General features: G+C 34.5%; 2 protein-coding genes across 2 annotated transcripts; one reads left to right on the top strand and one right to left on the bottom strand.

Annotated features, from left to right (window-relative positions):
* Positions 1-3,070: 3,070 nt before the first annotated feature.
* On the top strand, positions 3,071-4,837 carry LOC104884173 (uncharacterized). The gene is made up of 2 exons (XM_010668776.3): positions 3,071-3,118; positions 3,410-4,837. Exons 1-2 carry the CDS (start codon positions 3,071-3,073, stop codon positions 4,610-4,612), a joined length of 1,251 nt encoding a protein of 416 aa, XP_010667078.3. The 3' UTR covers positions 4,613-4,837.
* Positions 4,838-5,540: 703 nt separating this feature from the next.
* Positions 5,541-13,550, bottom strand: LOC130590397 (uncharacterized). Its single transcript, XM_057392730.1, has 2 exons — positions 11,954-13,550; positions 5,541-11,600 (listed from the first exon to the last, which is right to left on the bottom strand). Exons 1-2 carry the CDS (start codon positions 13,175-13,177, stop codon positions 11,571-11,573), a joined length of 1,254 nt encoding a protein of 417 aa, XP_057248713.1. The 5' UTR covers positions 13,178-13,550; the 3' UTR covers positions 5,541-11,570.
* Between the last annotated feature and the right edge of the window lie 2,231 nt (positions 13,551-15,781).

The following is a 15,781-nucleotide window of genomic DNA, read 5'->3' as shown; positions in this document are numbered from 1 at the left end:
TATCTTTTTTTTTTGATGGGGGATAGGGACTATCTTGAAAAAAGCAAACTGCCGCCTTCAGTGTGGATGATCAGATTGACTCTTGTTACTTCTCATTCCTTTTTCTATTCGTAGGGTTGCCATACTGCTTTCATCAGCATATATCTTAAAACATTTTAACAAATTGCTTAAGAATTAAGGTTGATTTAGTTAGTTGAAAGTTCGAGACCTCGACCCTCTTTCTACCTTTGTAACAACTAACAATTAATAAGGGTGCGATTTTTCCCCATACAAAGTGGGATCTCTAATCCCCTACTTTTGCTAGAGATTTCATCTTACCTTAAAAATAATTAAGTTGGTTATTTGTTTTTCACTTTGGGGATGTATAGAGAGAGTAGTGGTCTTTTTTTTTTTGATAAGGAGAGAGAGTACTAGAATAGTGGTCAATAAATAAAAATACATTAATATTAACATACTCCTTCCGTCCCTAAATAGAGTGTTTATTTTTCCATTTATGTTTGTCCCATATAAATTTTCAATTTTCTTATTTTGTATGGGTCTATCAATTAAAATATTATTTTGCTTTCTACTTTTATAATATTTTCAACTTTTCCATCCACATTCTCTCTCCTTAATGAACAGTTTATAAAAAGTGTACCAACTTCTATATCTATTTATGATTTAATACAAGTTCTACACATAATTTCTTCTTAATACTTGTGCCCAAAAGATATTAGAACTTGGGATGCATCTACAGTAGATTGGAATAGAATAATGATATTAGAACTTCTAAGTTCGAAGGCGAGCCCCGAGAGCGAGACAAACAAAGTTGCAAAACATTGAAACTAAATTTTTGGTGGTAAATTTTTTTTCATCATATGTAAACTTAATTCAAATGGAAGCAATGCGTGCTTCAAGTGATAGAAACATGTACGATAATCATATATAGTTATCAACACTAATCTTAGAATAGCGTAAAAAAATTGATATTTAAAGTATTTTAGGTGGACAACAAGCTCTTCATCAGGAGTTGGATCGGATGTGAGGAGTCGACGTATACTTCATAGAGAAGTATCAATCTATCCTTATGATATTATATGATGAAAAATACATTTGTAACATTATGTTTATTCGGTAATGAGTTCCTTATAAATATATTTCATCTCATGCATCGCATGAATCCTTCTTTTTATCTCTTTCTATCTCCCTCCTCTTCAAATGCACTCTTTAATATTCGTGTCTTTTCCTATGTTGCAACTTGCAACTAATATGGAACAAAGAGCACAAAAGAAAAACTAATACAAATAGGTATTATATAATTTATGTTTCAGAAAATTAATATTAAAGGTAACCATTAAATGCTTTAAATTAGAGATGCGTCCAATATTAGCGATCGGCTAATCCGCTCAAGCAAGAGAATAATAGGACTAATTTTTCACTACGTAATTAGACCTATGTGCCTTATCATCCCTAAAGAAGACTCCTTCCCCATTTTTGAGTAGGAAGACCTGGAAATCTCTCGTCAGCTCGACGACGATGCTTCTTTCCTCGTTTAGACGATTGAGTTGAAATCTTGAACTCAATCACTCTGCGAAAACTATAAATGGTACTACGAGGCGTCGATGAACTATGGACGACATGTAGAGGACATTCTATACCCTCATGCCCTGTGTTTTCATCCTGAAAGAAAGGAAAAAAAAAGGGTCTAATCTTTCGGTGTTATGAGATCATAACATAAGGCAAAGAGCTGCTCCAATTCCTCTTCCTGCTTAGTTCATGTCTTCGTTTGCGGGATCCGCGAAGGACTCCTAAATTGCAACTAGTGATGGCCACTAGTGCGGGCTGGGCGGGTCAGACCGTGGGCCGTAGCGGGCTGGGCTGAGATTTCACGGCCCAGGACCGGACCGTGAAATTCATGGGTTGGGTGGGCTGGTCTGCGGGCTTAAAAATCTTGGCCCACACCGGTCTGTTACCGGTTTTCACGGTTCGAGAAGCGGTTCTGGCGGTTCGTGGGTCTAGTGGGCTGGACGGAGCTGGCGGGCTGGCATGAGATATTTTTTTTCAAAATTATTTAATCATTGAAATTATTCATTATTGTTATATAAAATCTTTAAAATGAATAAAAATATATACAATTATTAAAATTAATGAATAATATTTCATTATTTTAAAATTTGATTGAATTATAATATATGCAATTTGATTAAAATATATACAATTTGATTAAAATATACACAATTTGGTTCAATAATAACTTGGACTGGGCTGGTCTGGTTCATGGGTTGGGCTGCACCGGTTTCGTGGTCCGGGCTGGGCGGTTTTAGTAGCGGGCTTTAGTGGGCTGGGCTCAAGAAATCTGGCCCACAGCCCACCCACCAATTTCACGGTTCGAGCTGGACTGGACCGGGCTTTTTGCGAGCCCGACCCACACGGCCCACGAGGTGGGCTGGGTTGGATGGGCTGGATTGGCCCGCACTGTTGGCCATCTCTAATTGCAACTCAGTAAACAAGGCCCTGTCAAGCGTGCTATGCTACCTTATCTTATTTTCTTTTTTTCTTTTTTTTATCTAGGTTATTAACCCATACCTCTTTATGGTGCAACAAAATGATACTAGACCTCCTATTCTCACTGTGGTGGCTACTCCTAATCAGCCTATAACACAGTGTAGAAGTTTTAGAGGAGAAAAAGAGAAACTTTGAGAGAATTAGAAAGACTACATTTTTATATATTTTTCATGTACTCATTTAATGAATAAACAAAACAACCTTTAAATAAGCGTACAAAGCACTACTAATAACATGTCCACTATGTAGCCCACTACTTGCTATCCCACTAGCTAAACCATTATCTAGACCACTACTTGTTAACCCACTAACTATTTATTAGCAACTAATCATAACTATTAGGAAAACTATTTGACTAATTTTGGAGCATAATCCAACACACAGTGGCTGATAAGGATGATTGACAAGTTGTTGCGAGGAAGACAAAAGAGAAGGGGAAGAGTTTTTTCTGCTAATGTTCAAACCCTTATATGATTCCCGAAGAAGTGGATAAAATGGTACAGACCCTTATCCCTCCAGTTCCATGATGGCTATCTGTTCTTGGAACATTAGAGGCCTAAATGAGCCTCTTAAGGTAACTGAAGTAAGAAATTTGCTTGTAATAGTATTTTAACAACTGCTGTTGTCTACCTTTGAAACTGTTTTCCGGGTGAAGGTCCTGCGGAGGTCTTTTTTAGTGATCCAAATTGATTAGGGACAGTGACCCATGATGAAAGGAGCTATTAACCTGAGTGGTTTTCTATTGTATCTGAAAAGTAAGGTTCTCGTTCCCACGGAAACCCCCTACTTCAAGGGGAATCGAAGAAGGCACTCAAAGAGATTGTGAAATTGTAGATTTGTTGGTATATATTCATCTTAAATGTAGGCAAGAAGAACTAAAAGCTCAAAAGATTCCATTCTTGTATGGATGGTAATTTCAGTCCGCCACAATGAATCAGATGAGTTAATATGGAACTTTAGTATGGATGGTAATTTCTCAGTTCGCTCCTTCTATGAAGAACTTCACAAGCGCTCGAAGCCCTGTCTAGAAAATCTCCCTCAAAAGATATGGAAAGGACTTGTTCCCTTCCGAATAGAAATCTTCACTTGGTTATCAGTGCTAGAGAGAATCAATACTAAGAAGAAACTAGCTTCTCTGAACATTATCCCACCCTCTGAGGTGGGTTGCTCATTATGTAGTTTGGAGCCTGAGGATATTTCGCACCTCTTTTTGTTTTGCCCCTTCTCAATGGAGATTTGGGCTTGGTGGTGGGATCTTTGGAACCTATCTTGGGTATGGCCAAAATCTCTAAATCTTGCCCTCTCTCAATGGAATTACCCAAGGAAGGAAAAATTATTCAAAAAAATCTGGCTGGCAGCATTCATTGTGATTATCTGGTCAATCTGGAGAGAACGCAATGAGAGAATTTTCAATAAGAAAGAATCATCAGTTTCAGAAATCAAAAACCTCATTCTTGTCCGTTTATGTTGGTGGATGAAGCCATGGAACCTCTCCTTCCCGTACACAATTGAAGAAGTCATCAGAATCCCACAATGTCTTTTATGGGGTAGCGCTGTGCCTCGAAGAAGTAAAACCTCCCATCTCCCCCCTCTTATTCAGCTCAGATCTAACCCCCCTGACCCTTGTCTCAAGTGGATGGTGGGTTTCACCCCGTTCTCGCCAAAAGAAGGAGCTAGAGCAGGAGGCATTTATGGAGGCTTCCTCAGACATGAATTGGGTGTGGTCTTATGCTCCTTCTCATGCCCTTTTCCGCCAATGGGTATTAATGAAGTTGCAGTGATTGCAATTCACCGAGCTCTGCAAATCTCTCTCAGCGTGCAAAATCTAAAAGACCGAGAAATCTCAATTTTCTCTGAATCCAGCCAAGCTATCAGTTGGTGCCTCAATCTCTCATCTGGTCCGACTAATCTCTCCTTCTTGTTGAACTTCATCAGATCTACATGCAAAAAGCTCCCTCTTCTGAAGTTTGATTATCTCTCAAGCTGCTCAAGTCAAGTAAAACAGAATGCAATTGGAGAAATCTATGTTTTCTCAGATGTAGTTAGATGGAAGAAGTCTCCCATTTAATATTGATCCGACCCCCTCCCATGGTATGATGTAAGTGGCAGACGAAATTACCCTTTTAAAAGGATTGTGAAATAAAATGATCAAAAAAAAAAAAAGATTCCATTCTTGTTGCTGGTAGCAAGGAAAGCCTTGATTGAAGCACCTTTTCATTCTTCTCCTTTTCAGTTGTTGTAGGGGATGAAGCGTGAGAAGGCCCGAATCTCTCAACTATTAAAAATAGAGACGTAGTATAGTTCATGAGGTCAAAATATGTCAATGTGTATTATATTCAATATTAATTTTTTTTATTATTTTTACTATACATAAAAATAATACTAATTTTTTTTTTGATCCATATGAGCCACAAAGGCAGTACAAAGTACAAAGAAGGGGAGGGGGATTCGAACCTGTGACCTATCATTTACAACACCTCAATCTTAACCACTAGGCCAAGATATCCTTGGTATAAAAATAAAAATAATACTAATGAATGGAATATATATGCATTATATTAGAGATCATGAAAAATTGCAATCAAGTAGTCATATACTTCGTAAGTTATAAAATGTTAATATTACCTCTGTTCACCAAATTAAATATGTTAAGTATTAAGGAAAAAAATTAACTTGTAACCTCTAAGTTATCTAGTTATATGAATGCAAAATTGCATATTATTAACACTTGAATGCTCGATTCAACAAACAAAATTGAACAAGAAGAAACTCATAAAGCTATAATCCTAAGCTTTAATAACAATCGAACTAATTTGGTAAAAAAAAAAAACTTTAACAAACTTATGAACAACATGTTTGACATCACAAAATGTTTATTACATACAACAACAATAATTATTCCATATTATAGCGATTAAATTATTATGTCGTAAATACAACGTATCAAACAAATGTGAACAACAAGAAACTCGCAAATGGAAAAGGAAACTAAAATATGGAAGGTGAAAATTTTGTATAAGACCAAACAAATATATTGAACAGTATATATATATTTTCTTGTAAAACCAAATACTTCACTATATACTAAAATACTGTATTTTTCTAATAAGGTAAGGAAAAACCTTGCAAGTCGGAGAATAAAGGGATCCCAACTTGCGAAGGATGAATATTCACGTACTCAATGACCAATACCAGGACTTGGTATATCTTCATGCTTCCTATAGAAATCATAATAATCATAATCTTGATCAGCTTGCATAAGCCTCCTAGCTGATTTTCCCTTGGGAATTTTCTTCCGGTAACCGCCCGTCGATATTCCGGCAGCCGGAACCCCTTTTCCGGCATCTCTTAAGATCGCGTAAATTTCTGACCCATCTTTTTCTTCACCATGCATTGACGTAAATAGCAAGCAACAAATAACAACTATGATCATCAAAGAAGTACTAGCTCTTACCATTGTTAAATTAACACGAAGAAAAGATCTAAAAGTAATAGTCTTGTTTTGAGTTTGATAAAGTAAGATTATTAGATTAGTATCTCACAATATGGTATATATATATATAGAGAGGTACAAGTATTAATAAAATTAAAGCATTGTAATGCTCAACTTTTAGGGGTGATGAAGATGATAATAATAATTACAAGGGCCACCATGAGAAAAAAGGAGCAGCTGGGGAACAATGTGTGTCCAAACAAAATGATTCACTTTGAAATATGGAGTTTATCAAATTTTTATTTAAATGCAAAGGTAGGGGAAATTCTTTATTAAAAAGAAAAAAAAAGTAATTGAAAAATTCAGGATCTTGTTTTGTGATTTGATTAGTAGTTAGTACCCTAATTGGACTGAAAAGGAGCATGGAGCATAATGATCATGATTCATGTATATATGTCTAGTCCAATTATGGTTGGATTAGTTTTATTGGGCCTCCAAAATTTTCAAACCCAATTCACATCATTGCTTAGCTATCCTTGTGCATTAGGAAGACCTTTGTGATCAGAAGATAGACCACTCCTATAATATGCATGTTCCATACCTTATCGTCAAAGGACCAACTCAATCAAAAGTTTAAGCTGCTCGTTGGAGTTCCAGGAATAGTTTTATATTCTATCACGTCCTCTCATGCAAGAGCCCGTTGGGCTTGAAGTATGGATGAATCACATGCTCCCTCATATCTGGCTGGCTTTGGTACTATGTTAAAGGACCAACTAAACCAAAAGTTTAAGCTGATGAATCAGGAATAATAGTTTTGTATTCTATACCTTATTAGCTATGTTTGCAATAAAAATCTCTATTATATTGACGGATAATAATGTTTTCAAAAGTCTATATAATTCCTTCATTTTAAAATAGGTGAAATACTTCTTGTTTTTTTCTTTTTTTTTTATGTGAGAGCTTTTTGAAAAAAATGTTTTACTTATTTCAGAACGGGTGAAGTATAAATATTTTGGACACACAGAGAATGGAAGAATCCTATATATAGATTTCGATTCATGCATTTTTATCGAGAATGTGCAAGAAAAATTAAGGTGACCCTATTTATAAGGGAAGAGTTAACTACCTATTAAGGACCTAAACTATACCTATTTTTTCCAATTAAGGACCTAAACTATGCATTTGTTCCACTAAGGGCTTAGAAACGAACGCCGTTTAACATAACGACGGACTTGGTATTACTAATAAAGCATAAAATTTAAAAAAAAAATTGAAAAAAAAAAAGCCAAAACCTCATATACACTATCATTGCTACAATGGAGAGAATCTCCATAGGTAACAATTTTTTTCAGCTTCAGCATCTGATGAATTTTCAGCTTATATAAGATATGAAAAAGAACAACAAATTCATGTAAATAATTAAGAAGGTAGTATATTTGTATTACTCATTTTTTTTATATGTTGCTTCATTAAGTACTTTAATTGTATTTTTTGTAGTCTTCTACAACACTAATTTTCTGTTTTTAATGTTCACACTTTATTCTTGTAGGAGAAAATTGCAAACTTTGCTTTTTGAAGAATTAAATATAGCAAAATTTATTTGGGGAAGATGTTGCAAATAGTAACAAGAAAGATATAAAGAATGGGCTACACTAATTAATTGCACGTCAATTTTATATTTCATTTGAAACTGTAATTATTTGCTATTTAAGGATAATTGTTACTTTTTTTTCTTTTTAATGGATAATTGTTACTTTATTATTGAATTTTTTTAATTTTCTTTCTTGAATTTCCTATTCAATTGCTACTTTAACGGTAGTTAACGGTGTTGGATTATAATCCCTTGGTGGAACAAGATTATAGTTTAGGTCCTCAATAGAAAAAAGAGGTATAATTTAGGTCCTCAATGGATAGTTAACTCGAAATATTGAAAGACCTAAGCTAAAGCATTTAATTTCTTTTTAAACAAATGGAAACAAATTAAAAGATATATCTTTTGCTCAATGTTTATGAGAAAGCATAGGGAACTATCTCGAGTTTCCTTCATGAAAAACCATTATACCAGTCCCAGAGAATCATCCACACCGGACAATTTGCTAAAATATAGTAGTTTTTTTTTTTACGCATAAGCTCTCTTGTTGCGAATTATCACGAATATTTGGCCATCTTGTTATATGTGTATCGAAGTAAATTTGAAGATTTCAATTGATAAGTTATCGCGAATATTTGGCCATCACGAATAGAACAGGATTTCTGTTAATATAAGAAAGGGGATTTACAAAAGAACTTGCAAAAAAAAACAGTTTTAAATCTAGCAAAACTTATGATGAACTCCCTCCGTCTCAAAATATAAGAAAGAGGAGTGACATAGGAAAAACTAGGTCGTCACTAGCCTCCTAAAATCAAACAAAACCTAACTAAATCACTAAACTAGGTAAAGTGATAAGTAAGGGTCGAAATCCACAGGGACTAAGGAACACCAAAATGTATTGATAAAACAATAAGTTAGGCCGAAATCAAGTCGGAAATTGTCAATAACCAACTAAGAACTATGAAAAAGCTAAATATCAAAGATAACTAAAGTTAGGAGATGGGATTAAACACCAACTAATCATGAAATAGACATAAGAATATCAAACATAGAGAGAATACATGAACACTACTTGAATTAGCTTTTGACCCAACACACAACTCTCATCCTACTCTCATAGGCGGAGAAATCCTCAAAGACATCAAATAAGGACTCTCATCCATTACTAACATATCCCGAGGTTCGAATCAATAATAGAAATCAATAGGTTACACTCTCATGCCAACCTAAATCAATCAACTCCATCTAATACGACATTCAAATGATCAAAGAGAATGCAACATAGATTAGAAGAGCTAAACAAGCAATAATTTAATCACGCAAATCTCTAAATCCAATCTCAAATGCCCAATTCAATCATGGTTGGGTTTTCACCCAAACCCTAACCAACAAACTACTCCATAAATACAAAAATGAGGACTTTAGAGAAATTAAACTTTAATAACATGATAATAATCATTAATCTAACATTAAACTAAATAAAATAAATAATAAATAATTAAACTAATCAAGAACAACTAATCTAAGAAAAACAATGAAAATAAAACAATAAAAGAGGAGATAGAGTAAGAAATGCTCATTGATGAATGGTTGAAAGTTCCAATACAAGTGTCACCCTTGAATCTACAATCTTCAACCTCTCTTTGAGTTTTCTCCCTTTTCTCTCTCTAAGTTTTGAGATTTTTCTCACTTAAAATCCTAATCTAAGACTAATGGAGGCTAATCCCCCTTCAAAATTAGGTTCCCCTTCATAAATAGGGATCATTCCTATTTATAGGTCCAATTATTACATCATTAAAGAGTCGCGAAAAAAACAGAGCTGCCCAGAAAATTTGAAAGGAGCGGGCGCTCCTTTATAAATAGGAGCGGGCGCTCCTATGGTAACTGGGCAAAACAGAAAGTTGGAGCGACCAGAGAGCGACCTGGGAGCGGGAGCTCCAAAAAACAAGGAGCGGGCGCTCCTTGAAAAAGGGAGCGGGCGCTCCTAAGAAAACTGCACAAACAGCTCAACTTCAAATGACCATAACTTTCTCGTTTTTAATGCGAATCAAGCATGTGACCTATCGTTGGAAAGATAACGAGCCAAATTTTACTCTCCAATTTGAATCACTAAAAAATGATTTGTAGTATGGAAGATATGGTCGTTCAAAGTGGACCATCTTGTGAATCTTGCTTCTTCAACTTTCATTTGCCTCCTTCGCTTTATCATTCATGGTTTACTCCACATTTGTGCATTCCTTTGCCTTTTATAGATGAAATTAAAAGTATATTTCAATTGGACCTATAAAGAACCAAGAAAATAATGTAAAAAGTAACTTGAAAAGTAAAACAAAGACATATCTAAAAAGAACTAGTAAAACAAAAAGAAGTGCATTTTAAGCAAAACAAACAAATAAAAGAGGGTAAAATAGAAAAGGAAGGTTAAAAATAGAGATAAATAAGGGGTTTAGAGTGATATATATATCACTCATCAAATTCCCCCAAGCTTAACCTTTGCTCGTCCTCGGGTAAACAAAATAAAAAGAATGAAAAACTATGCTAAAAAGGCAATAAATCCTAACTCACTTCCGTAGGAATCACGGTTGCATTTAGCATATGCAACAAGCTCTTTAAACCCCTAAATCGCTCTAGAGGGCGAGTGAGATCTCGCGAGGGTTTCCCAAGAGTTTGAACCCACAACTCTTATATTTTCATCAATTATTTATTCAACAAACTCAAGATTTATGCCCAAGTCAACTATCAATGAAATGGTTCACAAGCAATGATAGAAAGCAACTTTCAAGACAATCAATTATCAAATGTACTCATAGGTTATGAGTAGAGAAAGAAACTAATCAAGATTGCAATAGGACACCTAATTAGACTTTTTACTCGCTCATTAGAGAACACCTAGCTATCCAAAAGACTTAATGGTTCTTCAAGTGTTATAGAAGCTCAAACCACTAGTCCACCATCCCTAGACACACAAATAGGCCTTAGACTCCACTCTACTCAAAACTTAAGAAAATAGAACTAAGTGTGGGAGGCATCCACAAATTGACCTCTTTTATTGAAATTCTTCTATTCTTTTTTCGTTTTTCTTCACTTTTTCTCATTTTTCACGCCTTTTTTGACTTTTTTTTTGGCTTTTTCTTTTTCCCTTATTACGGGAATCTTTGATGTACAAGGAAGAGGTAACTACTCACTAAAGAGAAACATAAGAGCTTGTGGCTTTTTGTGCCACTTATTTCAAACGAAAAGAACTATAAACTAAGCTTCTTGTAGAGCTTTGCTTGGGGACATGATGAGCATATCTAGGGACACAAGGGACCGCAAATTTGAAGCTAAAATTATCCAAGCATGAGCAACATAGTCAAGATTCAAGACTAGACATTCAATTGAGCATTCATTAGTTTCATTTTGGTAGACTCTAATGCAATCAAGATTAATCACCTTCTAAAACATCACAACCCAAGCTCACATCTTTCAAAAGGAGCTCTAAACATGTACTCAAAATCAAAGCAAGGAATCCACATATATCATCAACTAGCATCTTCCTTGAGCATGAAATGCTTTGTACTTTTGTTATTATTCAACTTTTTTTTTTTCATTTTGCCAAACATCCTTTTTTCATTTTTTCAATTTTTTTTCTTTATTAAGAAGAACTCAAAACTTGAAAGAAAAAGAAAAGAAAGGAAAATATTTTTTTAAAATTTTGAAATTTTTGAAAATGAGAAAAGTAAAGAAATAAAGTATATACACCTCCCCCAAGCTAGCGAATAGCTACTCCCCAAGCTAGAATAAAGCATTGTCCTCAATGCTTGAACAAGACAATCAAAGGGAGGGAGGGAGGGGGAAGAAACATCCAAACCAACAACACATGTTCCACAATCATAAAGCATGAGAGAAAGAGAAAAGGAAGGATGCTACCGGATGATAGGTGGGTGTAGATACCCGCAAATGACCCAATTTCTCCATTTCTAATCATGTTCCTCAAAACCATGATTTGCTTTCCACATGCTATCAAGAATGAATATTATTCCAATTATGTACCTAAATAAATCAAGGATAGAAAATAAAAATAAGAAATACTAAAAGAAATAAAATGAAAGCAATAAATCACGGGTTACTTCCCGAGAAAGGCTTATTTAAGGTCCTAAGCTTGACCTTTCTAGTAAATAGCAATTCAAAGATCGCAAGAGTTTGTCAAATGCACTAGCACACATTTCCATTAACATAGCATATGCAATACTTAAATAAAAAGCATGCACAAGACATAGTGCAACTTCATGCAAAAGAGGAAAGCTATGCCGAAAACAAGAAGGATCAAAAGGAAAAACAAAGAAATAAGAAAAAGAAGACTCGAAATAAAGAGAAGAAATAAATGGCAAAGTTTCCTCAACAACCTCTTTTTTTGTGGCAATCTCACTCTCTTCCTCAAAATTAATCAAATGGGGCACTTGAAAGTGAAGGGATGAAGGTGGCTCATTTAATGGAGGTATTTTGGGTAAATAAGGGAAAGAGATGGGAAATGACGGAAGTAGGTCAAGCTTTCTTGAAAATGGGATATAAGGTGAAGGAATAGAAACTAAGGTTTCACAAATGACTTCTCCTATATCACAAGTCTTCAAATCACAAGCTTTTTCGACCAATGACTCCTTACAAGCACCTTTTCCATCCTCTAAATCCTCAAAAACATTACCAACCACCAAAGAATGTATCTCACTCTTACATTGACCAAGATCTTCACTCGAGCAAGAAGGGATAGTAGGAGAGGGTAGGCACTCTAAAGCACAAGGAGGAAGAGTAAGGTCCAATTCATTAGAGGTAGACACATTAGATTCAAAAAGAGAATGAATAGACTCATAAACATCCTCAATTTCAACAATATCCTCAATAATAGGCCTTTTCTCCTCAAGAGCATACTCCTCATCATCACTACTCCAAAAACCATCATCAAGATCTAGGCTACTCTTTCCCAATTGATTTTCATTTTCAACATCCCTTGAATCAACATAATCAAACTTAAGAATGTCATCATTACATCCCCATTTTTCCCTCAACAATTTCAAATCAATTTCTAATTGCAAAAGGGGATCAACAATAGTTGGGGGAGCATTTTGAGCATCAAATTGGGGAAGGGGTTCATAATCAAGCATATGAGAATCAATATCGGGAATATGAGGCACTTGATTGAAATCCATGCACAAATTTGATGAATATTGAGAGATAGCATGAATATCATCAACATTAGAGTGCACATCATTGTTATAAGCATAAGACGGAGGGGAATTAAAATCATGTATAAGAGGGCCACTAGTGAGAACACTTGACTCATCAAAGGAATTCATACAAACATTAGAAGAATTATGAGAATTTGCACAATCAAAATCATAAGTATCCCTAGCTAACCACATATAAAAATCCCAAGCTTCATCTGAAGATATAGCTCGAAATTCACCATTAAACATATTTTCAACCACTCCTCTAGTATGCTCATTTAAACCCCAATAAGTAATCTCACAAGCCTCCCAAAGACTATAACCATAGTATTTTATAAAGTCCTCAAGTCTATTAAAGTAAATCCAAAAGGACTCATTCTCATATTGAGGAAAAGAGATATTTGCCATTTTTTTTTATATTAAGAATAAGAAAAAGAAAAGAAAAACAATGAATATTCACAAATAGCCTAGACTCATCTAATCAACACAAATCAATGTAAGCCGAAGTCCCCGGCAACGGCGCCATTTTGACATAGGAAAAACTAGGTCGTCACTAGCCTCCTAAAATCAAACAAAACCTAACTAAATCACTAAACTAGGTAAAGTGATAAGTAAGGGTCGAAATCCACAGGGACTAAGGAACACCAAAATGTATTGATAAAACAATAAGCTAGGCCGAAATCAAGTCGGAAATTGTCAATAACCAACTAAGAACTACGAAAAAGCTAAATATCAAAGATAACTAAAGTTAGGAGATGGGATTAAACACCAACTAATCATGAAATAGCATAAGAATATCAAACATAGAGAAATACATGAACACTACTTGAATTAGCTATTGACCCAACACACAACTCCATCCTACTCTCATAGGCGGAGAAATCCTCAAAGACATCAAATAAGGACTCTCATCCATTACTAACATATCCCGAGGTTCGAAGTCAATAATAGAAATCAATAGGTCACACTCTCATGCCAACCTAAATCAATCAACTCCATCTAATACGACATTCAAGTGATCAAAGAGAATGCAACATAGATTAGAAGAGCTAAACAAGCAATAATTTAATCACGCAAATCTCTAAATCCAATCTCAAATGCCCAATTCAATCATGGTTGGGTTTTCACCCAAACCCTAACCAACAAACTACTCCATAAATACAAAAATGAGGACTTTAGAGAAATTAAACTTTAATAACATGATAATAATCATTAATCTAACATTAAACTAAATAAAATAAATATAAATAATTAAACTAATCAAGAACAACTAATCTAAGAAAAACAATGAAAATAAAACAATAAAAGAGGAGATAGAGTAAGAAATGCTCATTGATGAATGGTTGAAAGTTCCAATACAAGTGTCACCCTTGAATCTACAATCTTCAACCTCTCTTTGAGTTTTCTCCCTTTTCTCTCTCTAAGTTTTGAGATTTTCTCACTTAAAATCCTAATCTAAGACTAATGGAGGCTAATCCCCCTTCAAAATTAGGTTCCCCTTCATAAATAGGGATCATTCCTATTTATAGGTCCAATTATTACATCATTAAAGAGTCGCGAAAAAAACAGAGCTGCCCAGAAAATTTGAAAGGAGCGGGCGCTCCTTTATAAATAGGAGCGGGCGCTCCTATGGTAACTGGGCAAAACAGAAAGTTGGAGCGACCAGAGAGCGACCTGGGAGCGGGAGCTCCAAAAACAAGGAGCGGGCGCTCCTTGAAAAAGGGAGCGGGCGCTCCTAAGAAAACTGCACAAACAGCTCAACTTCAAATGACCATAACTTTCTCGTTTTTAATGCGAATCAAGCATGTGACCTATCGTTGGAAAGATAACGAGCCAAATTTTACTCTCCAATTTGAATCACTAAAAAATGATTTGTAGTATGGAAGATATGGTCGTTCAAAGTGGACCATCTTGTGAATCTTGCTTCTTCAACTTTCATTTGCCTCTTTCGCTTTATCATTCATGGTTTACTCCACATTTGTGCATTCCTTTGCCTTTTATAGATGAAATTAAAAGTATATTTCAATTGGACCTATAAAGAACCAAGAAAATAATGTAAAAAGTAACTTGAAAAGTAAAACAAAGACATATCTAAAAAGAACTAGTAAAACAAAAGAAGTGCATTTTAAGCAAAACAAACAAATAAAAGAGGGTAAAATAGAAAAGGAAGGTTAAAAATAGAGATAAATAAGGGGTTTAGAGTGATATATATATCACTCATCAAGGAGTACATCATTTTAAATCTGCGACCGTCTCAAAATTCTGGATCCTATAATAAATTAAATTTAAGAATTAAACTCTCCGTTTTGTATTAATCATAATAATGTCTCAAGTCTCAACTTTTAATAAAAGAAAAGAACATAATCATCCAAAAATATTATTTATAATTTTTTTTGTTGAATCTATGTTTTCCCATGCTCATGATACTCAATTTTTGTAGGGACATATATAGGGGTGAGATCCGCTGAAAACAGCTCTTAATCTGAAAACTGAAAACAAGGGTAACTTTTAACCCCTTTAGGGTAACTTTTAACACTTTTAGGGTAACTTTTTCCAGTTTTAGGGTAACTTTATTATATTAAGAGTAGTTCTATATATTTCAAGGATAACTTTATTTATTATAAGAGTAACTATATCATTTTTAGGGTAACTTTTACCATTTTTAGGGTAACTTTTAGCAATTTTAGGGTAATTTTATATATATATCAAGGGTAACTTTTAGCACTTTTAGGGTAACTTTATATGCTATAAGAGTAACTTCTTCCACTTCTAAGATAAATATAAAAAAATATCAAGACAACAATAACTCGATTTATCAACACTTGCAATAACATTCAACGAATTTCGCAACAACAAATGCTTGATAAAGAAAAAGCAAATTAACTATCAATAAAAATAAAAGCAGCTAATTTGGCATCGCCTGAACTGTTCCAATAAATTCTTCGGAAGGAAATTAAGCACTGTATAATTCATCATCATTGATATAAACATATCTCTTCATTTTTGTCCGGT

The sequence above is a fragment of the Beta vulgaris genome, chromosome 2 (genome assembly GCF_026745355.1).
Source record: "Beta vulgaris subsp. vulgaris cultivar EL10 chromosome 2, EL10.2, whole genome shotgun sequence".
In the NCBI taxonomy this organism is placed as follows: Eukaryota; Viridiplantae; Streptophyta; class Magnoliopsida; order Caryophyllales; family Amaranthaceae; genus Beta; species Beta vulgaris.
This window is presented reverse-complemented; position numbering and strand designations above follow the sequence as displayed.

Coding starts and splice junctions, on each gene's coding strand:
- LOC104884173 (XM_010668776.3), top strand. CDS start 3,071: ATGGCTATCTGTTCTTGGAACATTAGAGGCCTAAATGAGCCTCTTAAG. Junction 3,119..3,409: donor GCCTAAATGAGCCTCTTAAG/GTAACTGAAGTA, acceptor TCTTAAATGTAG/GCAAGAAGAACTAAAAGCTC.
- LOC130590397 (XM_057392730.1), bottom strand. CDS start 13,177: ATGGCAAATATCTCTTTTCCTCAATATGAGAATGAGTCCTTTTGGATT. Junction 11,601..11,953: donor AGATTGCCACAAAAAAAGAG/GTTGTTGAGGAA, acceptor TGATTTATTTAG/GTACATAATTGGAATAATAT.